Genomic DNA, 24353 nt, shown 5'->3' with positions numbered 1-24353 from the left:
CACCAGTAAATACGCAGCTCTCGAGTACGATAATTATAATCTGGCAACGGTGCGCCTGGAGGATGCTGTTCAACGTTGCCAGATTGTCGTACTCTGCCTCTTATGTTTGCCGATCTCCGCCCCACAAACTGCTTTCAGAGGAGTCACTTCAAGGGCATAAAATAAGGTAACAAATGTGAAAATAAAAGCCCACTACTCATGTATGGCTATCGTTCAAATAGTTAATCATTGGTGCTTCTTGGCAACAGTTATGGGCCAGAAAAGGGTAAATACGCAGCTCTGAGCATGATAATCTGGTAGCCGTGGGAATAACATCAAGGAAAAATCCCGGAAATGTATCCAGAAGGGTTAAAAAAAAGGAGTTAAACGATTTATGGGGAGAGAAAAAAAGGATAGAGAAGTACACTATCCCAGGTAAGTTAACGAGGTGGTGTTACCTTGATGATGACGGCGTGGGCGGGCAGGTTGACGCCCCAGGCCAGCGTGGCGGTGCACACCAACACGCGGATGTACCCCTGGCTGAAGTAATTCTCAACCAAGTTCCTGGAGAGTGGCGGAGAGGGTGAGTGGGTTAAACGAACACACACACACACACACACACACACACATCATAGAAATTCACACACAGAAAGAAATGAAGAAAAAAAATGAAAGAAATGAAGAAGAAATGAAAGAAAAAGAAAGAAAAATGAGAAGAAAGAAGAAAAAAGTGAAAGAAAGAAGCTGAACAAGAGAAGAAAGGAAAGAAGAAAAGAAAAACAACAAAAATAAAAGAAAAACGAAAGAGGGAAGAAAAACAATTGAAAAACTATGAAAAGAAAAATCAATAAAACAAGAAATTCAGAAAACACAAAAAATTAGAGAAAAATAAAGAAAAAATAGAGAAAAATAAAGACGAAAAAAACAACACCCACCCACCTATCTGAGCGCAGGAGCCCCGCGTGATGCACCCCGAACCCTGAGTCAAAGAGCTCCCCCAGCCTCTTGTTGCGGGAGCGGGCGAAGTCCTTCCTCGCCCTCGCCACGTCTGGGCCCGGCTCCGGCATGAAGTCCTGGGTCTTGCCGTGCTCCTGGGCAAGCTTGATCAGGTTCTCGGCCGTGCGCAGAGTGCCGTTCCGCGCGTGGACGAACACCATCACCTGGATTAGGGTTCGGAGAGTGATGATATTTTTTTGTATATAAATATGTATATAAATGTACATAAAAAATAAAGAATTGAATGCCATAATCTGTAGGAGGCGGAGATACAGAGTGTGTCTAAATATGATCATCTCTCTCTCTCTCTCTCTCTCTCTCTCTCTCGTTTTGTCTTCCTCCTTCCCTCCGTTTCCTTCTTTTCCTTCCTTTCTCTTTCTTCCTCTTCCTTCCTTTATTTTTCTCCATCTCATTTTTCCATATATTCTCGTTTTCTTATTATTCTCTCTCTCTCTCTCTCTCTCCTACTTTCTTTTTTCCTTTCCTTTTTTTCTCTTTTCCTTTATTTTCCTCAATTTCTAAACATAATTTTTTTTCCTTCTCTGTGATACTGTATAGTTGAAGGGCGTTTCCCATCTCTCTCTCTCTCTCTCTCTCTCTCTCTCTCTCTCTCTCTCTCTCTCTCTCTCACCTGGTGGCCCTGCTGGAGGAAGTGGAGGCATTTGTCGAAGGTGATCCGGTCCATCTCCTCCAGCTGCTTGAACCTTCCCATGGCCTTGACCCCCACGAAGGTCAGGCCCAGAGGCACAGGGCGGAAACGTCTGTAGAAGGAGGAGGAGGAGGAGGAGGAGGAGGAGGAGGAGATGGTGGTTAATGTGGTTGTGAATTTTTATTTTTTTTTAATTTAACCCCCAATTTTCTTATTTAACTCTCCCTATTTTTTTTTTATTTAAGTCTCCCTATTTTTTTATTTAAGTTTCCCTATTTTTATTTAACTTCCTATTTTTTTAAACTCTCCCTATTTTCTATTTAACTCTCCCTATTTTATTTCTCTAAGCTAGCTCTCTCTCTCTCTCTGGTCCTCTCAGAATTATCTTCTAACTGTTTTTGTTCTCTACTTATTTTTGTTCCTAATATATTTTTCATTTTTGGTGAATTACAAACTTTTGCTTATCTCGTTCTCTCTCCTAATTTACTTTCTTTGTGTTTCTTAGCACTCCCAATTTACTTTCTCTCTCTCTCTCTCTCTCTCTCTCTCTCTCTCTCTCTCGCTTAACTATCTCTCGCCAAGTGAATTTTTCCATTTTCTATTTACTTTCCTTTCCCTCGACCAAAACCTAACCATAAAATACAGACAAAAACAACTCCATAACTAACTAACTAAATAACAAACACAACCTCACAAAAAAGCACAAACAATAAAAACAACTTCGCAAATAAATAAATAGGCTAAATGACAAAATGCAACAACTTCTACAGAAAACATAAATAACAGAAGGGAAGGGACAGAGTAGACAGGACGAGACTAACGCTGCCGCCGCCTCACCCGTCGAAATAGAAGAGTCCCTCGTAGGGGTTGACGCGCAGGAAATATATTCTTTTAGGGGTAACTTGCAAGGAAAAAAGGTGACCCCAACCAAGACATCAACAAAGGAAGGGTCAGAAGCGATGGTTAGGTTAGGTTAGATTGACGGAATAGACCAGACGAGCCAAGCTGAGACTCACACAAATACAGGAAGAAAATGTGAGGTAAATATATTCTTTTAGGGGTAACTTGCAAGGAAAAAAGGTGACCCCAACCAAGACATCAACAGAGGAGAGAAGGATGGAAATGGTCAGAGTAGATAAGCCATGACCACCTGCCTCACCCGTCAAAATAGAAGAGTCCCTCGTAGGGGTTGACGCGCAGGAAGGTGGCCACGTCGATGTAGTTGGGCAGCGTGGCGGACAGTCCGACTATCCTGATCATGGACTGCTGAGACTCAACCTGGGAATAAAAACATCAATAAAAATAAATAAAAGAAGTTAAATGGAAATGGTTATAAAAGGAAGGACTACAAAAAAAGGAGCTCAGTTCAAACTAAATGGATAGAAGAGACATTTGAGAGAATAAAACATGGATAGAAATATAAATTAACCCTCGTCTCACCATCCTCAGGGTCCGCGCCACCAGGGTCTCCAGCACGGGGCCACGGTCGCCATGCAGGAGGTGGACCTCGTCGATGATCAGGAGCTTCACCAACTGGGCCAGCTGGGTGTCACCTGCGGCCATGGGGAGAAATAGAAGACCAGTGAATAATAAAGATAGAAAAAGAAGGATAAGTAAGTAAATATTGAAAGAAAACAGATGAATATGATATAGATAAATAGGAAATAAATAAATAAGATAGATACATAAATAAGTAAGGTAGATAAATTAAGCAAAACGTGAAAATATATTGAGAAAAACTGTTAAGATAAATATATATATGGAAGGAAAAAAACAACAAAACAAAGATAAATGCAACTAGTAAAAATAAAAACAACCCCAATATAAATAAATAGATTAAAAAACAAATAAAACGGACAAACCTAACACCAACATAAACACACACACACACACACACACACACACACACACACCAAAAAAATAAAAATAATAATAACAAATAAATAAATAAATATAAAAAGTCCCAGAATATTGTTGTTTTCTGTTTTTTTTTGTCTCCTTGAGTTGCTTTCTTTCCTTAAAAACAAAAAAAAAAACAAAAAAAAACAAAACACCACCACAAGCGATTTTTGTTTTAGTTCCTCTTTATTTTTTTTAACAACTTCCTTTCCTGTAAAAAATAAAAACCCAAAAAATAAAAAAATAATTACACCACCACCACCACCACCACCACCGCCCTCACCACACTCACCAGGCTTCCGGGTGGTGACATCCCACTTCTCCGGCGTGGTGATGATCATGTGCGTGGCCATGATCTCCGGCTTGGTGAGGTGCATGTCCCCGGTCAGCTCCCGCACCTTCAGGCCCAGTGGCTCCAGGCGTTTCGAGAAGTTCCGAGCCATCTCCGCCGCCAGCGCTTTCATGGGAGCGATGTAGACGATCTGTGGGGGTGTGGGGGTGTGAGGGGTGAGAGAGTGAAGATACTGGTCAACTCTTGCATTAGGGAGTGGAAAATTTTATTGATGGAAGTTATGAGAGAGTGAAGATACTGGTCAACTCTTGCATTAGGGAGTGGAAAATTTTATTGATGGAAGTTATGAGAGAGTGAAGATACTGGTCAACTCTTGCATTAGGGAGTGGAAAATTTTATCGATGGAAGTTATGAGAGAGTGAAGATACTGGTCAACTCTTGCATTAGGGAGTGGAAAATTTATCGATGGAAGTTATGAGAGAGTGAAGATACTGGTCAACTCTTGCATTAGGGAGTGGAAAATTTTATCGATGGAAGTTATGAGAGGGTGAAGATACTGGTCAACTCTTGCATTAGGGAGTGGAAAATTTATTGATAGAAGTTATGAGAGAGTGAAGATACTGGTCAACTCTTGCATTAGGGAGTGGAAAATTTCATCGACGGAAGTTATGAGAGAGTGAAGATACTGGTCAACTCTTGCATTAGGGAGTGGAAAATTTATTGATGGAAGTTATGAGAGAGTGAAAATACTGGTCAACTCTTGCATTAGGGAGTGGAAAATTTTATTGATGGAAGTTATGAGAGAGTGAAGATACTGGTCAACTCTTGCATTAGGGAGTGGAAAATTTATCGATGGAAGTTATGAGAGAGTGAAAGTACTGGTCAACTCTTGCATTAGGGAGTGGAAAATTTTATTGATGGAAGTTATGAGAGAGTGAAGATACTGGTCAACTCTTGCACTAGGGAGTAGAAAATTTATTGATGGAAGTTATGAGAGAGTGAAGATACTGGTCAACTCTTGCATTAGGGAGTGGAAAATTTTATCGATGCAAGTTATGACAGAGTGAAGATACTGGTAAACTCTTGCATTAGGGAGTGGAAAATTTTATTGATGCAAGTTATGAGAGAGTGAAAATACTGGTCAACTCTTGCATTAGGGAGTGGAAAATTTATTGATGGAAGTTATGAGAGAATGAAGATACTGGTCAACTCTTGCATTAGGGAGTGGAAAATTTATTGATGGAAGTTATGAGAGAGTGAAGATACTGGTCAACTCTTGCATTAGGGAGTGGAAAATTTATTGATAGAAGTTATGAGAGAGTGAAAATACTGGTCAACTCTTGCATTAGGGAGTATGGGAGTGGGAGTGTGTTAGGGTGTGGGTCGGTGAGGGAGTATGTATGGGGCGTGGGGTACTGGTAGGGAATGAGTGAAGCCGTATTTTTTTTTCTACATCAGAGGACATGGCTTAAGGGCAATAAACAGAGTAAAATAAAATAAAAAAAAGCCCGCTACTTGCCGCTTCTATAACAGATAAAAGTAGAGTAGCTAAAAGAAAGGTCAATTTTGGGTGGAGAGGTGTTTTGATAAAGTGAGTATGTGTGAGTGTGTGTTGTGGGGTCATAGGAAGAAGAATGCGTTGATATATTACATGTAGAATTATTATATAAAGAGTTAGATTGCCGTTTCTCTCTCTCTTTTTCTTATACAATCATATGCTCACACACTGTTTCTTCTATACACACTCAAACACACACACACACACATGCACACTCACAGTATTTCTCTCTATCTAAAACACACATTCATATACTCTCCCTCTATTAAACACATACAAACACATATACATTCTCTCTCTGTCTCTCCAATCTACTCCTTCTCCCTTCCTTTCCCTTTTCTCTCTATTTAAAACACACACACACACACACACACACACACAGTATTTCTCTCTATCTAAAACACACATACACATTCCATCCCTCTTTTAAACACATACAAACACACTTACTCTCTCTCTCTCTTTCCCTTCCTTTTCCTCCACAAATACTAAACACACACACACACACACACACACACACACAATATTTCTCTCTATTTAAAACACACATTCACATTCCCTCCCTCTTTTAAACACATACAAACACACGTACACTCTCTCTCTCTCTCCAATCTACTCCTTCTCTCCCTCTCTCTTTTCCCCTTCCTTTCCCTTTTCTCCACAAATTCTAAACACATACACACAAAGTATCTCTCTCTCTCTCTGAAACACACATACAAACATACATACCTTCTCTCTCTCTGTCTCTCCAATCAACTCCTTCTCCCTCTCTATTTTCCTTCCTTTCCTTTTCCTCCACAAATTCTAAACACACACACACAAAGTATCTCTCTCTCTCTCTCTGAAACACACATACAAACATACATACCTTCTCTCTCTCAGTCTTTCCAATCAACTCCTTCTCCCTCTCAATTTCCCTTCCTTTCCTTTTCCTCCACAAATTCTACTCCTCTCCTCTACCATACGTTTTTTTTACAACAAAGGAGACAGCTCAAGGGCACAAAAAAAGGAAACAATAATAAAGAAAAGCACGCTACTCACTGCTCCCAAAAAGAACCCAAAGCACACACTTATATACAACATTTTTCTCTCTCTTCTATAAGCACACACATTCTTTCCATCCTCTCCTTCTTCCCCTCCTCCTCCTCCTCGTCAACCCACCTTGAACTTGTCCATCTGTATCACCCCCTGCTCGACGTGCTTCCTAATCTGATGCACCACGGTCAGCAGGGCGATGTTGGTCTTTCCGGCACCGGTGGGAGCGCAGATAAGCAGGTTGTGGTTGGTGTGGTAGGCGACTGGGTGCACGACAGTCTGGATGCGGTTCAGGGTCTTGCAGTGGCGGAAGACGGTCCTCCCGATCTGTTTGGGGTGCGGAGATATGGGTGTGATACTGGAGTCTCACTATGTCTCTCTCTCTCTCTTTGTGTCTCTGATCGGCAGAAACATGAATAAGATAATGATAAAAAACGTGAATTAAGAAACGGTAACTAAACTAAACTTAATACACAAAAATAAATTAACACACACACACACAACATCCTCTCCCCCATCCCCCCCCCTTCCCCTGCACCCCCTCACCTCGTCCATCTCGGAAATCGGCACAAAGTCACCTCCCACCTCGGGGGGCGCGGGATCGGAGGTGGGGATGCGAACCTCCTCCATGGTGCTGTCGGAGGAGCGCTCGAACCCCTCGGGAAGCGCCATCTTGAGCCCTGCGATGAAGCCTGGGGGGGAGGGAGGGAGGGGGTGATGGTGGTGATGATGGTGGTGGTGGTGGTGGTGGTGGTGATGGTGATATTGGTGGTGATTATAGAGGTGCTAGATTATGAGTAACTAGTGATGAATTATAACATTTCCATTACAAATACACTTCTTAAAACCCTCAATCAGTATCCATAACTAAACTGAAGTGCTTGCAATGCCTGAATCCGCTAATGATGATGATGATGATGACAGCCTAGATTATTATTATTATTACTCCTATTCTTCCTAACATTACCACCATCGGTATTTTTGTTATGAACTTTCTTTGTTTTCCTTTCTTTATTTTTATTTTTATTTTTTACAACAAAGGAGACAGCTCAAGGGCACAAAAAAAAAGGAAACAATAATAAAAAAAATAAAAAAGCCCGCTGCACTCTCTTAACTAACTCCTTTCCTATAATAATAACAATAAAAAACGACAACAAAACAGAACATAGGCACTCACCAGCTGACTCCTTGGCCTTCCCGTGCATGTCGAACACGTAAGGGAACTTGACCTCCGGAGCCGCTGCCCTCTCGCGCTTTTTGAACAGGAACGCTTGGGAGGCCTGGAGCAGCGCCGACTCTCTGGGGTACACGAGAGGGAGGAAGCATGGATGAGCAGGCTACAGAAACTCTCATCCCCTCATCCACCTAGCAATCCCGCCCTCAATACCTTCGAATTACAAAAAAGCAGATCACGTTTCGCTAATACCATGGTCAGAACTCCTTTTCTTATGATGCTTGTTAACTCTTGCATTGGAAAGTCGGACAGCATAGGGATGAGTGAGAGCAGGGAGTAGAGAGTCCAGCAAAGAAAGAGATGAAAGAGTGAAGATACTGGTTAACTCTTGCATTAGTGAGTTGGACAGCACAGAGATGAGTGAGAGTAGAGAGTTCAGCAAAGAGATGAAAGAGTGAAGATACTGGTTAACTCTTGCATTAGTGAGTCGGACAGCACAGAGATGAGTGACAGTAGAGAGTTCAGCAAAGAAAGAGATGAAAGAGTGAAGATACTGGTTAACTCTTGCATTAGTGAGTCGGACAGCACAGAGATGAGTGACAGTAGAGAGTTCAGCAAAGAAAGAGATGAAAGAGTGAAGATACTGGTTAACTCTTGCATTAGTGAGTCGGACAGCACAGAGATGAGTGACAGTAGAGAGTCCAGCAAAGACAGATGAAAGAGTGAAGATACTGGTTAACTCTTGCATTAGTGAGTCGGACAGCATAGGGGTGAATGAGAGTAGAGAGTCCAGCAAAGAAAGCAGTGACTATAAATGTTCATAAATGTTTCAAATGTTTCCCTATAAATGTTTCAATAATTCTCTACAAATGTTTCAAATGTTTCCATTTAAATGCTTCAAATGTTTCCCTATAAATGTTTCAAATGTTTCCCTACAAATGCTTCAAATGTTTCCCAATAAATGTTTCAAATGTTTCCCTACAAATGTTACAAATGTTTCCCTACAAATGTTTCAAATGTTTCCCTATAAATGTTTCAAATGTTTCCCTATAAATGCTTCAAATGCATCCCTACAAATGTTTCAAATGTTTCCCTATAAATGTTTCAAATGTTTCCCTATAAATGTTTCAAATGCATCCCTACAAATGTTTCAAATGTTTCCCTACAAATGTTTCAAATGTTTCCCTACAAATGTTTCAAATGTTTCCCTACAAATGTTTCAAACGTTTCCCTACAAATGTTTCAAATGTTTCCCTACAAATGTTTCTCTCACACCCTCCCTCCCTGCCTCACCTCTTGGCCCTCAAAGTTTCAGGGTCAAAGTCATCCGCTGTTTCATCCTTCTCCAGCTGTTTGGCCGTTCGCATGAGCCGCCTCTCCTCCCGACGCGCCTGTTTAAGCAGCTGTTTCTCCGTCTCATTCATCACCGTCACCTGCTGCCCCACCACGGCCTTCTGCTGCGGCCCCCCCACCACCCCCACCTGCGGGTCCATGCCCTCTATCCCACCTGAGGAGAGAAAGGTAAGGTAAGGTAAGGTAAGGTAAGGTAAGGTAAGTTAGGTAGGGTTAGGTTAAGTTAGGTTAGGTGAAGTTAGGTTAGGTGAGGTGAAGTTAGGTTAGGTTAGGTTAGGTAAGGTTAGGTAAGGTGAAGTTAGGGTAGGGTTAGGTAAGGTAAGGTGAGGTTAGGTTAGGTGATGTGAGGGGGTAAGGTAAGGTTAGGTTAGGTAAGGTAAGGTAAGGTTAGGTTAGGTAAGGTTAGGTAAGGTAAGGTTAGGTAAGGTGAGATTAGGTAAGGTAAGGTTAGGTTAGGTTAGGTAAGGTAAGGTTAGGTAAGGTAAGGTTAGGTAAGGTGAGGTTAGGTAAGGTTAGGTTAGGTTAGGTAAGGTAAGGTAAGGTAAGGTTAGGTAAGGTGAGGTTAGGTAAGGTAAGGTTAGGTTAGGTAAGGTAAGGTTAGGTTAGGTAAGGTAAGGTAAGGTTAGGTAAGGTGAGGTTAGGTAAGGTAAGGTAAGGTTAGGTAAGGTGAGGTTAGGTAAGGTAAGGTTAGGTAAGGTGAGGTTAGGTAAGGTAAGGTAAGGTAAGGTTAGGTTAGGTTAGGTAAGGTTAGGTTAGGTAAGGCAAAGCAAGGTTAAGTTAGGTAAGGTAAACAAACACACACAAAGACTCACTCAACAGCTGTGCAATCTTCTTCTCCTTGTCTGGTGGTGCGTTCTTGATCTGCTGGCGGTGCTGCAGGAGAGTCTGGATCAGCTCAAACCTCTCGAAGCCCAGCAGGTCAAACAGCTGTGTGGAGGGAGAGGGAGAGGAGTGAGTGTAGATTTTATTCTTTTATTATTTTTTTACAACAAAGGAGGCAGCTCAAGGGCACACAAAAAAAGAAAACAATAATAAAAAAAAAAAAGCCCGCTACTTGCTGCTCCTAAAAAAGAAACAAAAGAGGTGGCCGAAAGCAAGATCAAATACAGGAGGAGAGATGTCCTGATACCCTCCTCTTGAAAGAATATGGAGACAGGATGAAACTAAAGACTTGATACATGTTAACTCTTGCAGCAGAAAATTGGACAGCACAGGGACGCACTCTCACCTCGTTCTGCAGCTCGTCATCCCCCTTGGAGCTCATGAGGAGGGTGTGTGTGCCGCTGCTGAGCTCGGCCACGATGGAGGTGTCACTGTAGTAGCCCAGCATCTGCGCCTCAACCCAGGACCTGTCGTACATCTCCCGACGCGGCACCTATGGGGGGGGGAAAGGGGGCGGTACAGCAGAAGAATGACAGATAAAGAGTAAATAGAGAAATGATAATAATGGTAACCTAACCTATCCTAATACCCTTACCATCCCTTCCCTACCCCTTCCTCCCTTCCCCCCCTCGTCTTCCTAAACTAACCTAACCTAATACCCTTCCCCCCCTCGCCTTCCTAAACTAACCTATCCTAATACCCTTCCCCTTCCCCTCCCTTCCCTTTCCCCCTCGCCTTCCTAAACTAACCTGTCCTAATACCCTTCCCCTTCCCCCCTCACTTTCCTACACTAACCTAACCTAATACCCTTCCTCCCTTCCCCCCCTCGTCTTCCTAAACTAACCTAACCTAATACCCTTCCTCCCCTCACTTTCCTAAACTAACCTAACCTAATACCCTTACCCTCCTCTCCCTTTCCCCCTCGCCTTCCTAAACTAACCTATCCTAATACCCGTCCCTTCCTCTTCCTCCCTTCCCCCCCTCACCTTCCTAAACTAACCTAACCTAATACCCTTCCCCTCCCTTCCCTTCCCCCCCTCACCTTCCTAAACTAACCTATCCTAATACCCTTCCCTTTCCCCCTTGCCTTCCTACAGTAACCTAACCTAATACCCTTCCCCTCCTCACCTTCCTAAACTAACCTATCCTAATACCCTTCCCCTCCCTTCCCTTCCCCTCCTCACCTTCCTAAACTAACCTATCCTAATACCCTTCCCCTCCCTTCCCTTCCCCCTCACCTTCCTAAACTAACCTATCCTCATACCCTTCCCTCCCTTCCTTCCCTCCTCACCTTCCTAAACTACCAGATCCTAATACGATTCCGCACGCTTCCCTTCCCCCTCACCTTCCTAAACTAACCTATCCTAATACCCTTCCCCTTCCTTCCCTTCCCCTCCTCACCTTCCTAAACTAACCTATCCTAATACCCTTCCCCTTCCCCTCCCTTCCCTTTCCCCCTCGCCTTCCTAAACTAACCTATCCTAATACCCTTTCCCTTCCTCCCTTTCCCCCTCGCCTTCCTAAACTAACCTACCCTAATACCTTTCCCCTCCCTTCCCTTCCCCTCCTCACCTTCCTAAACTAACCTAACCTAATACCCTTTCCCTCCCTTCCCTTTCCCCCTCACCTTCCTAAACTAACCTAAATTAATACCCTTACCCTCCCTTCCCTTCCCCCTCGCCTTCCTAAACTAACCTATCCTAATACCCTCCCCCTTCCTCCCCGTTTGTCAGCCTCACCTTCCTAAACTAACCTATCCTAATACCCTTCCCCTCCCTTCCCTTTCCCCCTCGCCTTCCTAAACTAACCTAACCTAATACCCTTCCCCTTCCTCCCTTCCCCTCCTCACCTTCCTAAACTAACCTATCCTAATACCCTTCCCTTTCCCTTCCTCCCTTTCCCCCTCGCCTTCCTAAACTAACCTATCCTAATACCCTCCCCCTTCCTCCCTGTTTGTCAGCCTCACCTTCCTAGCGCAGACAGGCTCGGTGGAGGGCGTCTGGTAATCCTCGAAGTTTAAGGTCGCTCGGGAAACCACCTTAGGCTTGCAGAGGTCCAGCAGCTTCTCAGGGGGTATGAGGTCGGGTGGTTTTCCCTGAAGTCCGATCTGGCGGGGGGCAAAAGGGAATTTATTTTCTTTTTTTTCTTATTTTTCTTGTATTGTTTAGGTGATAGTTATGTCTTTTTAATATTGGAGCAAAGTGGAATAGTCTATCGATTTAGTCTAAGGATATTTCTCTCTCTATTCAAATTGCTATTTATTTTATCGACACAAGCTCTTTCTCAGTCTTGGCCAATATCGTCACATTAGAATCCTGCTCTTAATACATATCTCAAGTTATCATCAGCTGTAACACTCTATCAATTCAGTCTAAGGATCTCTCTCTCTCTCTCTCTCTCTCTCTCTCTCTCTCTCTCTCTCTCTCTATTCAATTTGCTACATATCTTATCATCAACCCAAGCTTTTTCTCATCCTCGGCCAAGCTCCTCACCTTGATATTCTCCCCAAACATTGGTGTGGCCTCCTGTGGGGACTCCTCCAGCCCCTTGATGGCCTCGGTGACCTCCTCCTGCCCCAAGAGGTCCACGATTTGACGCACGGCCTGTACAGCGGAGGGTCAGGTCGGGTCAGGTCATGGATCAGATGTATAAAAAAATAGCAAATGAAGAAGAGAAATAAAAAAAGGAGAAAAGATGTAATAAACAAAACAAATAAAAATCATACACACACACACGCACACACCTTATGAGCGCGGTCCAGGAGGTGCACATGTACGTCTCCGAGTGTGCGTCTGAGCTTTGCCCGTGAGCGTAGCGTGGGCACGGCCTCTCCGGGGGGGTGGGAGGAGGTGAAGAGGAGGGCTGCAGCTTCCTCTCTCGTGTCCAGCTCTGGCGCCACCTGCGATGATGATGACGATGATGAATAACAATAATAGTGAGATAGGTAGTTAATTAGTAAAACAGTAGTCAGATAGGTAGTTAAGAGATATATAGTTAGATAAAGATTGAAAGATACACAGATGAATGAGTATTAATGAGTCTCTCTCTCTCTCTCTCTCTCTCTCTCTCTCTCTCTCACCTGCCGCGCCACCTCCCACACCTCCCGCAGGTAACACTCCAGGTTGATGCTTAACGAGCGTCCCATCCTTTCCACCTGACCCTTGATGCGGCCCCAGGTGACCCCACTCTTCCTGCAGGTGTGAAGGGGGGAGGAAGGGAAAATAATAATAATAATAATAATAATAATAATAATAATAATAATAATAATAATAATACCTGACATTATTGTGAAAGTGAAGTGCTGTTAGGATAAAAAGGTACTCAGGTATGTAGTTTAAAATATACAGACAAATAGATAGATAGATAAATAGATACATAGTCAAGTAGATATAGATAAATAGATTTGTAGATAATTAGACATAGATAGACTGACAGATAGATAAAAAAAGAATGGTGAAAATGAATATAAGAAAACACTAGATAGAAAATGAATAGATGGAGTTAGATGCTAATACTAATAATCGTAATAAAAATAATAATAATAAAATAATGATACCCACACACACACACCCATAAGACTTCCAGCACAATACAATAACAACAACAATATCATCCCAAACAACAATATAATAACAATAAGCCACAATAACACCCGCTACCCACAATGCCTTCCTCCTGCGCAGCTCTCTCTTTGTGGCGAGGATGTGGGCCAAGTCGTACCCATCCTCCTCCTGACGACGGCTGACATTGGCGTGGGTCCGGAGGAAGGTGGTGAGGCGCGGGCAGTCCTCCTCTCCTATGGGGGGGCGGGGGTACAAAGGGGAGTGTTAGGGGGGTGGGGGAGGAGAAGGGGGTCATGTTAGGTCTATACAGGTTCAGATATCTTAAAAATCTTACGAGGTACATTTTATAAGCTTTTCAAATGGTAGGATTCTTCAAGTCAATCACATTTCTATTTTATGAACCTGTGTATTTACGGTGATAATATGATATTACAAACTTATTACTTAGATCTATAAAGGTTTACATGTCTTCAAAATCTTACGAGGTACATTTTATAAGCTTTTCAAATGTTAGGATTTTTTAAGTCAATCATATTTCTACCTTATGAACCTGTGTAATTAGGGTGATATTTTTTTATAGTCTATGAAATTACTAACTTATTACTTATCATTATTATCTGTAGTATAGGAGGGAAGGCATTAATTAAGGCAAGAGAGGGGGTCATTGCTGTTCTATACAGGTTCAAATATCCATTCAACCTCAACGTTTTCTGTGAGTCAGTCAAGGTAAAACTATATTATAATCTTTTAAATGTGCTAATTGTTTGAGTCATTGAAATCACTATCTTACCTGTACCCCACTGAGGAGGCATTGCGACCACCTGGCTGGCTGGCTACCTGGCCCTCGTTAGCTGTGGAGAGAACAAAGACATCAAACACACAAAAGAGGATGATAATTTGTTTATAGAATATTTAAAGGCTAACGCTGAAGAAGGGCTGGCAGGTACATTGAAAGCTAGTCTGTAATTTAGTTGTTTCCAGAAAATAAAACTATCTCCATAATACAAAGCAACATATTTTGCCAAGATATAAACAGTCTTTGCCTAGAGATTATCAGTGTGTGTGTGTGTGTGTGTGTGTGTGTGTGTGTGCTTATCAGTTATCCATCACACCCCATGGACAGGTTAATTACCCAGTATGGTGCAATATTACCTGTCTAACATGTGTGCCAGGTCTCTCAGGTAAGCTACAGGTAAAACTGATTCCACTATGATATATTACCTGCACTGCCAACACGAAATACAACGTAGCCATTGAGAAAATAAAATACTAATAAAATACGTGTACGATACGTGAACGATACTGATTCTCGTATTAAGAAATATTGTATAGTTTTCACCCTTAATAACCTTAACCTAAATATAAATCCCACATTACTTATACTCTAGTTAAATAATAAATAACTACATAAATATCAGATGCAAAATAAGTAAGCTCCAGATGACAGCTGATGGACATACGCCGCACTTATCTCCTTATCTAACCCAATTACAAGGTTCTTTAAGACAATAATTAGTCTCTGCGCTTACCTTAATGTGTTAGGCGTTTAAATATACTTCAATCCGTCACTAGTAACTAAAATAAAGGGTAGAAATAGCGAAATAGCGGCTGTTTTTCTCACTCCCCCGTACGTGAAGGCAATGAATGTAAACAAACCGGGACAAGACCAAGACCAAGGCAGTTCGGCTTTTGTAACGGCACTCACTGATGTAGCTCCTCATTTTTATTGTTTTTTTGCTTCTTAGGTCCTCCTCGTTTTCTCTTCACTTTTATATCCTCTATTCTGCACTTATCTCTGTTTTTTTTCTGTACACTTTGCTTACCACACCGACTTTTGCTGTCCTGTTATTTGTTTCTCCTGGTTTCCTCACTCTAGCTTACTGTGGTATTTTTACATTTCCCTTTTTTCTTTTGTTCGTTTCCTACTGTCACATTTGTCCTTTCTATTTCTCTATTTCTCTCATTTTCTGCATTAAAAAAAAAAATCTCCTTATTGCCCCTCTCCGACTGATTTGTGACATCAGGATCAGGTTCAAGCTGTCTCCTCGCCTATGAATATAAACTCAAATCACCGTAAAATGGGATATTTGGGGCTATAATGGAATACTAATTTTATTTAGAACATTTATAATACATAATGTTGCCTATATACCTGCTTTCAAATAAAATATCTAACTATTGCATCAGCCACTGTGACGTAATTTACGAATCACACTGGGGAAAATTAACTCACATTTCACCCTAAACCTCCATTATTCTACCTTAACTATAATGATAAAAATGCTGTTTAATTTTAAGGAGGGTTTATAATGAGGTAGTATAGGGAGATCAAAAAAATATTATGCCGAAAAGATTATTGTTGACATGCAAAAGGGTGGCAACGTGAGCGGCCGGCGTTAGGCAGCAGGTGAGGCTATTTTTTTCCTCCCTCCTTCCCTCCGCGGCCCTGAGGAGGAGGTGGGAGATATGGAGGGAAGTGGAGAGAAGCTTCCTCCATATCTCCCTTTCCTCCACCTCCTCCCTTTGTGTGTGGAGGGAAGGTAGGGAACTTTCCTCCACCACCTGGCCTTTTCTCTCCCTCCCTCCGCGGCCCTGAGGAGGAGGTGGGAGGTAAGGAGGGAAGTGGAGAGAACTTTCCTCCATATCTCCCTTTCCTCCACCTCCTCCCTTTGTGTGTGGAGGGAAGGTAGGGAACTTTCCTCCACCACCTGGCTGTTTCTCTCCTTCCCTCCGCGGCCCTGAGGATGCGGTGGGAGGGAAGTGGAGAGAACTTTCCTCCATATCTCCCTTTCCTCCACCTCCTCCCTTTGTGTGTGGAGGGAAGGTAGGGAACTTTCCTCCACCACCTGGCTGTTTCTCTCCCTCCCTCCGCGGCCCTGAGGAGGAGGTGGGAGGTAAGGAGGGAAGTGGAGAGAACTTTCCTCCATATCTCCCTTTCCTCCACCTCCTCCCTTTGTGTGTGGAGGGAAGGTAGGGAACTTTCCTCCACCACCTGGCCTTTTCTCTCCCTCCCTCCGCGGTCCTGAGGAGGAGGCGGGAGGGAAGTGGAGAGAACTTTCCTCCACCTCCTCCCTTTGTGTGTGGAGGGAGGGTAGGGAACTTTCCTCCACCACCTGGCTGTTTCTCTCCCTCCCTCCACGGCCCTGAGGATGCGGTGGGAGGCAAGTGGAGAGAACTTTCCTCCATATCTCCCTTTCCTCCACCTCCTCCCTATGTGTGTGGAGGGAAGGTAGGGAACTTTCCTCCACCACCTGGCTGTTTCTCTCCCTCCCTCCGCAGCCCTGAGGAGGAGGTGGAAGGGAAATGGTTGCTAATTCTGCTTAATTCTAATTCTTTCCTCTCTTTCCTGTTCCTCATTCAGAGTTAATATATTTACCAATGGCTGTTGATTCTGCTTAATTATAATCCTTCTTTCTCCCTTTCTCGTTCCTCACCCTTCTAATCTCTCTCCCTAATCCCTTTTCTCTACCTCTCTCCCTTCTAATCTCTCTCCCACCCATCTTTCTCCCTGTTCTCTTTCTCTACCTCTCTCTTTTTCATCCTCTCTCCCTATTCTCTTTCTCTACCTCTCTTTTTTTTCATCCTCTCTCCCTTTTAATCTCTCTTCCAGCTATCTCTCTCCCTATTCTCTTTTCTCTACCTCTCTTTTTTCATCCTCTCTCCCTTCTAATCTCTCTCCCACCTATCTCTCTCCCTATTCTCTTCCTCTACCTCTCTTTTTTTCATCCCCTCTCCCTTCTAATCTCTCTCCCTATTCTCTTTTCCACCTATCCCCCTCTCCCTTCTATTCTTTTCCTCTCTCATATCTCTCCCTTTTAATATCTCTTCCTCTTCTTCCTTTTTTTTAGATCTATATCAGTTACTATCATTTTTTTACAGTTGAGGAAGCAGCTTAAGGGAAAAAAAAGGAAACTAATGAAAAAAATAAGCCTGGTATTCGCTGCTCTCACGAAAAGCGCTCAGAAGAGAGGTCATAGGTCATAGCTCCTCCTCCTCCCTTTGACTCTTCTGATTATCCACAATTTGCTTCTTTATTTCATTACTTATCCTTTCTTACTTATCTTGCTTGTCTTTATCTTTTCTTATATGATGTCACAAACACACACCACCATTCCTCCTCCTCCTCCTAGACAGACCACACAGCCCAGTCCAAGCTCAACAATCTCACCCCATTCCTCCTCCTCCTCCTAGACAGACCACACAGCCCAGTCCAAGCTCAACAATCTCACCCCATTCCTCCTCCTCCTCCTAGACAGACCACAGCCCAGTCCAAGCTCAACAATCTCACCCCATTCCTCCTCCTCCTCCTAGATAGACCACAGCCCAGTCCAAGCTCAACAATCTCACCCCATTCCTCCTCCTCCTCCTAGACAGACCACACAGCCCAGTCCAAGCTCAACAATCTCACCCCATTCCTCCTCCCCCAGACAGACCAGCTGGGGGCTTTGTGGTGCAGTGGTTAGCACACTCGGCTCACAACTGAGAGAGCCCGGGTTCGATTCCCAGGCGGAGTGGAAAAATTTTGGCGACTTTTCCGATACCCTACGCCCCTGTCCACCCAGCAGTGAATGGGTACCAGGTTTTAATCAGGGAGTTGTGTCCTGTCTCCTGGGGTCTGTTCCCTTCTCCTGTAATTCCTTCCCCGTCTGTCTCTCTCCGGCATATGACCACAGATGTTACGCTGACTAAACGAAACTTTACATTTTTTCAGACAGACCAGAGTCCAGACAAGCCTAGCCCACTGGAGCCCCACACACCGCCACAATGCCGCTCTTCTGTCGCTACTATGCGCAGAAGTACCCCGAGGTTGATGATGTGGTGATGGTGACGGTTCGGAGCATTGCGGAGATGGGCGCGTACGTCCATCTCCTGGAGTACAACAACATAGAGGGCATGATCCTGTTGTCGGAGCTCTCCCGTCGACGTATCCGATCCATGAACAAGCTGATCCGCGTGGGCAAGACAGAGCCGGTTGTGGTGATCCGAGTGGACAAGGAGAAGGGTGAGGATATGGAGGCTTGTCTTGGGCCCGGAGGTTTCCCATTCTTTACGATATCTGACTCTTACGATCGTCATTCTTTAATTATCTTTGCTATCTATGTTTGTGAGTGTCTTTTTTTTCCCTGTTCTGTTATATTTATAGTCAGAACTGTATCAATAATAATAATAATGATGATAATAGTATCGAAGGTGGATTGATAGCATAAACGGAGATCAAAGGGAGAAGAATTTAAACCCAGAGATGGCCAACAACAGAAATACGTGGAGAAGGCTCATTCACAACGGCGACCCCGAATAGGGAAAAGCTGGGAAGAAGAAGAAGAAGAACAGTATCTCATCTATTTACAAGCACCTCAAACGCACCTTTCTGTCTCTTTCCACAGGCTGTGTCGACCTATTCAACAATAATAATAATAGAACCTCACCTATTTCTAATCACCTCAAACACACATCTCCGCCCTTTCCCTAGGCTACATTGACTTGTCCAAGCGCCGTGTCTCCAAGGAGGATGTGGAGCGGTGCACGGAGAAATTTGCCAAGGCGAAGGCGGTCAACTCCATCATCCGACACGTGGGCGAGCTGCTCAACTACACCGCGGAGGAGCAGGTGGAGGAGCTTTATCAGCGGACCGCCTGGCACTTTGAGGAGAAGTACAAGAAGCAGGCGTGTGCTTATGACGTGTTCAAGCAGGCTGTTATGTGAGTAGGCTGTTAGGGGGATCGTGCTCATCTCTCTTGCTGGCCCTCTCTCTCTCTATCTACTTATTGTTTTGTTTCCTTATGTTGTTATAGTTAAGTGTCGTAGTTGTTTTCCCTTTATGGGCTTATTTAACAGTCCAACGCAGTGTCTTCGTAACAGCCCGAACCAAACTACAGTCATCCCTCAAATAGTACAGCTTCCAATAGTTCAGTTTCGGTTTTATACGGATTTTTAAATTTCCTTCTCGTCGCGAAATTTAAAAATCCTAAAAAATCTTCTTAGAAAATCCACATAAAACCAAAACCGTACTATTTAAGGGATGACTGTTTAGAATCCCATACAATCCAAAATGGTGAGGTCCCCGATGCCACACAAGACTTTTCCTGTATAGCTTCATAAAATTTGCGAACTTAAATATAAACACCGGACACTATACAAGGAAATTTCGAAGGCTCTGATATTGGTTTGGGGGATGACTGTTTAGAATCCCATACAGTCCAAAATGGTGAGGTCCTTGATACCACACAAGACTTTTCCTGTATAGTTTCATCAAATTTGCGAACTTAAATACAAACACCAGACACTATACAAGGAAATTTCGAAGGCTCTGGTATTGGTTTGGGGGATGACTGTTTAGAATCCCATACAATCCAAAATGGTGAGGTCCTTGATGCCAAACAAGACTTTTCCTGTATAGCTTCATCAAATTTGCAAACTTAAATATAAACACCAGACACTATACAAGGAAATTTCGAAGGCTCTGGTACTGGTTTGGGGGCTTACTAACCCATCCATTTGTTTCTGTTGTGTCTTTCTCTCTTTTTCTCTGTTCATCTTATTTATCACTGTTTATGTTATAGTTTCCCCTTCCTTCATTTACCTTCATTTTTTGTTTCCTTATTCAGAGTATTTTGTATCTTGGTTCTTCTTTTCTTCCTTTCTTTCTTCTTTCATTCTTTCTTTTGTCTCTCTCTTCCTCCTCCTCCTCCTCATCCCTACACTACCTCACCCCACCTCTCCTCTTCCTCCTTCTCTAACCCCCCTTCCTCCCCTCCCCCCCACAGTGACCCCAGCATCCTTGACGAGTGCCAGCTGGACGAGGAGACGCGAACTGTCCTTCTCACCCAAATCCAGCGCAAGCTACAGTCTCAGGCCGTTAAAATCCGCGCCGACATTGAGGTGTCCTGCTTCGAGTACGAGGGGATCGACGCTGTGAAGTCTGCCCTGCGCGGGGGGATTGAGATGTCCACCAACGAGATACCCATCAGGATAAACCTCATCGCGCCGCCGCTGTATGGTAGGTCATGTGTTTTATTGGGGTTTATTTAGTAGTGTTAGTGTTTCCATTTTTCTTCTTCCTCACAACCGAGAGAGTCCGGGTTCGATTCCCAGGCGGAGTTGAAAAATTTGGGCGGCTTTTCCGATACCCCACGCTCCTGTCCACCCAGCAGTGAATGGGTACCAGGTATTAATCGGGGGTTGTGTCCCGTCTCCTGGGGTCTGTTCCCTCCTCCTATAGTTCCTTCCCCTTCTGTCTCTCTCCGGCATATGACCACAGATGTTGCGCCGACTAAACGAAACTCCAAACTTTCTTCTTCTTTGTTTCCCGGGCAGAGTGGAAACGTTTGGGCGGCTTTTCCGATACCCTGCGCCCCTGTCCACCCTTCTGTAATTCCTTCCCCTTCTGTCTCTCTCCGGCATATGACCACAGATGTTGCGCCGACTAAATGAAACTTTCCAAACTTTTATTCTTCTTTGTATTATTATTATTATTATTATTATTATTATTCCATTGATTGATTTCCCAAAACTATTAAAACGATACTCTAGTTTTTGTTTATTTGCTTTATTTATTAGTGTTATTTTGTTATTATTCCACTGGCCAAATTCATCATCATCATCATTTCGTTTAGCGGTTGGACGCTAACCTAACCTTGCCTACCTAACTTAGCCTACTTAACCTAGCCAACCTAACTTTGCCTATTTAACCTACCCTACCTAACTTAGCCTACTTAACTTAACCTAGCCTACCTAACCTAACCTACCTAACTTAACCTAGCCTACCTAACCTAACGTACCTAACTTAGCCTACTTAACATAGCCTACCTAACCTAACCTAGCCTACCCAACACCCTACTTAACCTAACTTAGCCTACTTAACATAGCCTACCTAACCTAACCTAGCCTACCCAACACCCTACTTAACCTAACTTAGCCTACTTAACATAGCCTACCTAACCTAGCCTACCCAACACCCTACTTAACCTAACTTAGCCTACTTAACATAGCCTACCTAACCTAACCTAGCCTAGCCTACCTAATCTAACCTAACCTAGCCTACCTAATCTAACCCAGCCTACCTAACCTAACCTAGCCTTCCTAACCTAACCTAGCCTAGCCTACCTAACCTAACCTAGCCTAGCCTACTTAACCTAACCTACCCCACCTAACTCTAACCCTCTCTGACCTACCCTAGCTAACCTAACCTAGTCTAACATTCCCAAGCCTCCCCTGACCTCCTCTCTCTCTCTCCTTAGTGATGACCACACAGACCACGGAGAAGCAGGACGGTCTGCGGGCCCTGGAGGGAGCCATTGATAAGGTCACAAGTGTCATCAAGGAGTTTGGCGGCACGCTCACCGTCAAGATGGCGCCCAAGGTATGTGGTTGCCTGCTTGGTTGTCCTTGGTGGTTTCTTGCTTATTTTTGCTTGTTTCTCTGTACTTATTTTCTATTTCTTACTTATTAGTTACTTATATATTTTTTTATTTCTCTATGTATTTATTATTTAATTTTCCTTGCTTTTTTTTATCTATTTCTTGGTTTTGTTTTGTTTTTATCCTCATTTCTTCTTATTTACTTATTTCTCCATTTTTTCTTTCTTTTTTATCTTATTTTATTTATTTATTTATTTATTTTTTTTACTTAACGTTTCTTGCTTATTTTTCATCCTCATTTCATCTTATTTCTTATTTACGTATTTCTCCATTATATATCTTATTTTCTTATTTCTTTTTTTTTTTACTTAACATTTCTTGCTTATTTTTCATCCTCATTTCATCTTATTTCTTATTTACTTATTTCTCCATTTTTTCTTTCTTTTTTATATCTTATTTTCTTATTTCTTTATTTTTTTACGTATTTCTTAACTATTTCTCCTTACTTTCTTTTCTTTGTTCTTTTCTCTATGAGGGATCCAACACCATTTAAATTTCCTAAGTGTATTCCAATCCTCCTAAAAGCATTCCAATCCTCCTCAAATCCTTCCAATCCCCTTCAACACCCTTTATTATCTTAAGAGCTATCTGTACTTTCTTTATAAGGAATCCAACACCACTTAAACTAACCCACAGCATTCTGATCCTCCTAAAAGCATTCCAATCCCCCTTCAACACCCTTTATTATCTCAAGAGCTATCTGTACTTTCATTATAAGGAATCCAACACCACTGAAACTAACCCACAGCATTCTGATCCTCCTAAAAGCATTCCAACACCCTTTATTATCTTAGGAGCTATATTGTACTTTCTTTATAAGGTATCCAACACCACTGAAATTAACCCAAAAGCATTCTGATCCTCCTAAAAGCATTCCAATCCCCCTGAAATCCTTCCAATCCCCTTCAACCCCTGTTTTATCTTAAGGGGTATCTGTACTTTCTTTATAAGGAATCCAACACCACTTAAACTAACCCACAGCATTCTGATCCTCCTAAAAGCATTCCAATCCCCCTTCAACGCCTTTAATTCTCCTCCGCACAGATCGTGACAGACGTGGAGGAGGCCGACCTTGCAAGACAGCTGGAGAAGGCCGAGGAGGAGAACAGGGAGGTGGCGGGAGATGACGACGAGGACGAGGAGGAGGAGGGCATGGGAGAACTGGCGGTGGACAGCGAGGAGGAGGAGGAGGGGAAGAAGAAGGAGGAGGAGGTGAAGGAGGAAGAGTAATGAGAGGGTTGATAGGGGCAGGTGGAGGAAGAGGAGGAGGAGGAGGAGGAGGAAAAATAAAGTAGATATTGGAAAGAGGGAGTGTATCTTCTCCCTCTCTCTCTCTCTCTCTCTCTCTCTCTCTCTCTCTCTCTTGCAACTGTTCAGGTTACTATAATAAGCTAAATGCCCAATACTTGCTAAATAAAATCATTAAAAAAAATATTTACGACAATTTTTTTAATGCGCGAGATTACGACAAGACAAAAAAAAACGTAAAAAATGACGAGGGAGATGCGTAGGCTTAGGGTCGACATCTTTTATTATCGTTTTTCCGGTACGGTCAGCTGTTAGTGCGTTCGTCTGTTCCTGCCTCAAAATATGTATAACAGGGAACTGATCTGTGTGCACGTCCGTTCCAGCGCGTCCGACGGAAACGGTTCTCGCGGTATCTGGCAACTGGGCTTCGTCGCATGTTTTTACGATCTGTTACAATGGAATCCCCTTATGTGCTATTTTCAGTCACATATGGGAAATAAATCGAGGAGGGAGGCAATCGAAAACACTTTATTATATCATTGACTTGGCTTGAGTGATTCACGTCTTCCTGAATATAAGCGATGCGACTCCCGCTCGATTCACGCCATCCGGATCCACGGGTAAGGAATCGAACCCCCTATTGTAGGTTTAGCACTGTTTCCGTCCGACGCGCTGGAGCGGACTGCACCATGCGACAACTATTTCCACTATACCTAAGAAAAAAAAAAGATGAGAAAAAAAAAACTATTGCTTTTATCATTGTTATAAACGCTAATTTATATACGAAGAACGGACCTTTTTTTTTTTGTGGCTGTGGTGGGTTTAATTTTTTCTTAATCTAACGTAAGGTCTCCAGGATGGCCGCCCGCCCCTCCGTAAGGTCAGCTTGTGCGTAGGGTGTAGTGTCGAGGGTGAGGCTTCGAGAGGAGGGGCCGGGCAGGGGGTGGGGGGGGAGGGGGTCATGGCAGCCAGCTTATCACAACTTGATGTTTTGTACTTTTCATGAATGGTGAAATATATTATAATGACGGAAGCCTGCCCCAGTGTTTTTGTTGACATGATCACAAATTTACTCTTTATAATGTTGCCAGACTTGCTTGCTCTCTACTTTTGATATCTGTGGAGTTCAAATGATTCCTTACTCTAATACTGTCTTTTTTCTCTCTCTCTCTCTCTAATATTCTCTCCCTACGCCCCTGTCCACCCAGCAGTGAATGGGTACCAGGTATTAATCGGGGGTTGTGTCCCGTCTCCTGGGGTCTGTTCCCTTCTCCTATGATTCCTTCCCCTTCCGTCTCTCTCCGGCAT

At 43.2% G+C, this 24353-nt stretch overlaps 2 protein-coding genes and 1 long non-coding RNA gene across 32 annotated transcripts in view; 1 reads left to right on the top strand and 2 right to left on the bottom strand.

Moving 5' to 3' along the window:
* LOC127010089 (activating signal cointegrator 1 complex subunit 3-like) overlaps positions 1-15056 on the bottom strand; it is a 38749-nt gene extending 23693 nt beyond the window's left edge. For all 29 annotated transcript variants that reach the window (XR_007762857.1, XR_007762859.1, XR_007762860.1 and 26 more), the window contains exons 1-19: positions 14910-15056; positions 14171-14231; positions 13481-13613; positions 12897-13008; positions 12561-12716; positions 12310-12420; positions 11784-11924; positions 10164-10310; positions 9748-9862; positions 8876-9089; positions 7586-7707; positions 6955-7100; positions 6535-6735; positions 3816-4005; positions 3065-3177; positions 2784-2902; positions 1607-1736; positions 919-1139; positions 438-543 (exon numbers count right to left, since the gene is read on the bottom strand). Coding sequence is in view for 1 of the 29 variants with exons in the window: in XM_050883901.1 (XP_050739858.1) it covers positions 438-543; positions 919-1139; positions 1607-1736; positions 2784-2902; positions 3065-3177; positions 3816-4005; positions 6535-6735; positions 6955-7100; positions 7586-7707; positions 8876-9089; positions 9748-9862; positions 10164-10310; positions 11784-11924; positions 12310-12420; positions 12561-12716; positions 12897-13008; positions 13481-13613; positions 14171-14192 (2499 nt within the window). In the remaining 28 variants the exon portion in view is untranslated. The remainder of the gene's footprint in view (positions 1-437; positions 544-918; positions 1140-1606; positions 1737-2783; positions 2903-3064; positions 3178-3815; positions 4006-6534; positions 6736-6954; positions 7101-7585; positions 7708-8875; positions 9090-9747; positions 9863-10163; positions 10311-11783; positions 11925-12309; positions 12421-12560; positions 12717-12896; positions 13009-13480; positions 13614-14170; positions 14232-14909) is intronic.
* Positions 15057-15684: 628 nt separating this feature from the next.
* LOC127010087 (eukaryotic translation initiation factor 2 subunit 1-like) lies at positions 15685-23975 on the top strand. Its single transcript, XM_050883899.1, has 6 exons — positions 15685-15787; positions 18092-18382; positions 18851-19079; positions 20145-20377; positions 21618-21739; positions 22842-23975. The coding sequence occupies exons 2-6, from the start codon at positions 18145-18147 to the stop codon at positions 23025-23027; spliced, it is 1008 nt and encodes a 335-aa protein (XP_050739856.1). The 5' UTR covers positions 15685-15787; positions 18092-18144; the 3' UTR covers positions 23028-23975.
* LOC127010088 (uncharacterized) lies at positions 15844-16863 on the bottom strand. Of its 2 annotated transcripts, none has more exons than XR_007762852.1 (3): positions 16494-16863; positions 16227-16372; positions 15844-16088 (listed from the first exon to the last, which is right to left on the bottom strand). It is a non-coding gene; the product is annotated as an uncharacterized LOC127010088 (long non-coding RNA). The 2 variants fall into 2 exon arrangements; XR_007762853.1 differs by having other exon boundaries at positions 16632-16863.
* Positions 23976-24353: the final 378 nt, after the last annotated feature.

This window comes from Eriocheir sinensis, chromosome 42, assembly GCF_024679095.1.
Source record: "Eriocheir sinensis breed Jianghai 21 chromosome 42, ASM2467909v1, whole genome shotgun sequence".
Lineage (NCBI taxonomy): Eukaryota > Metazoa > Arthropoda > Malacostraca > Decapoda > Varunidae > Eriocheir > Eriocheir sinensis.
The sequence above is the reverse complement of the archived record's forward strand: the minus strand, read 5'-3'. Positions and strand labels throughout refer to the sequence as shown.

What these genes read in the sequence shown, in the direction of transcription:
- LOC127010087 (XM_050883899.1), top strand. Translation starts at nt 18,145, where the DNA reads ATGCCGCTCTTCTGTCGCTACTATGCGCAGAAGTACCCCGAGGTTGAT. An exon ending in CATCGCGCCGCCGCTGTATG is followed by an intron (nt 20,378 to 21,617) that starts GTAGGTCATGTG and finishes CTCTCTCCTTAG; the next exon opens with TGATGACCACACAGACCACG. An exon ending in CCGTCAAGATGGCGCCCAAG is followed by an intron (nt 21,740 to 22,841) that starts GTATGTGGTTGC and finishes TCCTCCGCACAG; the next exon opens with ATCGTGACAGACGTGGAGGA.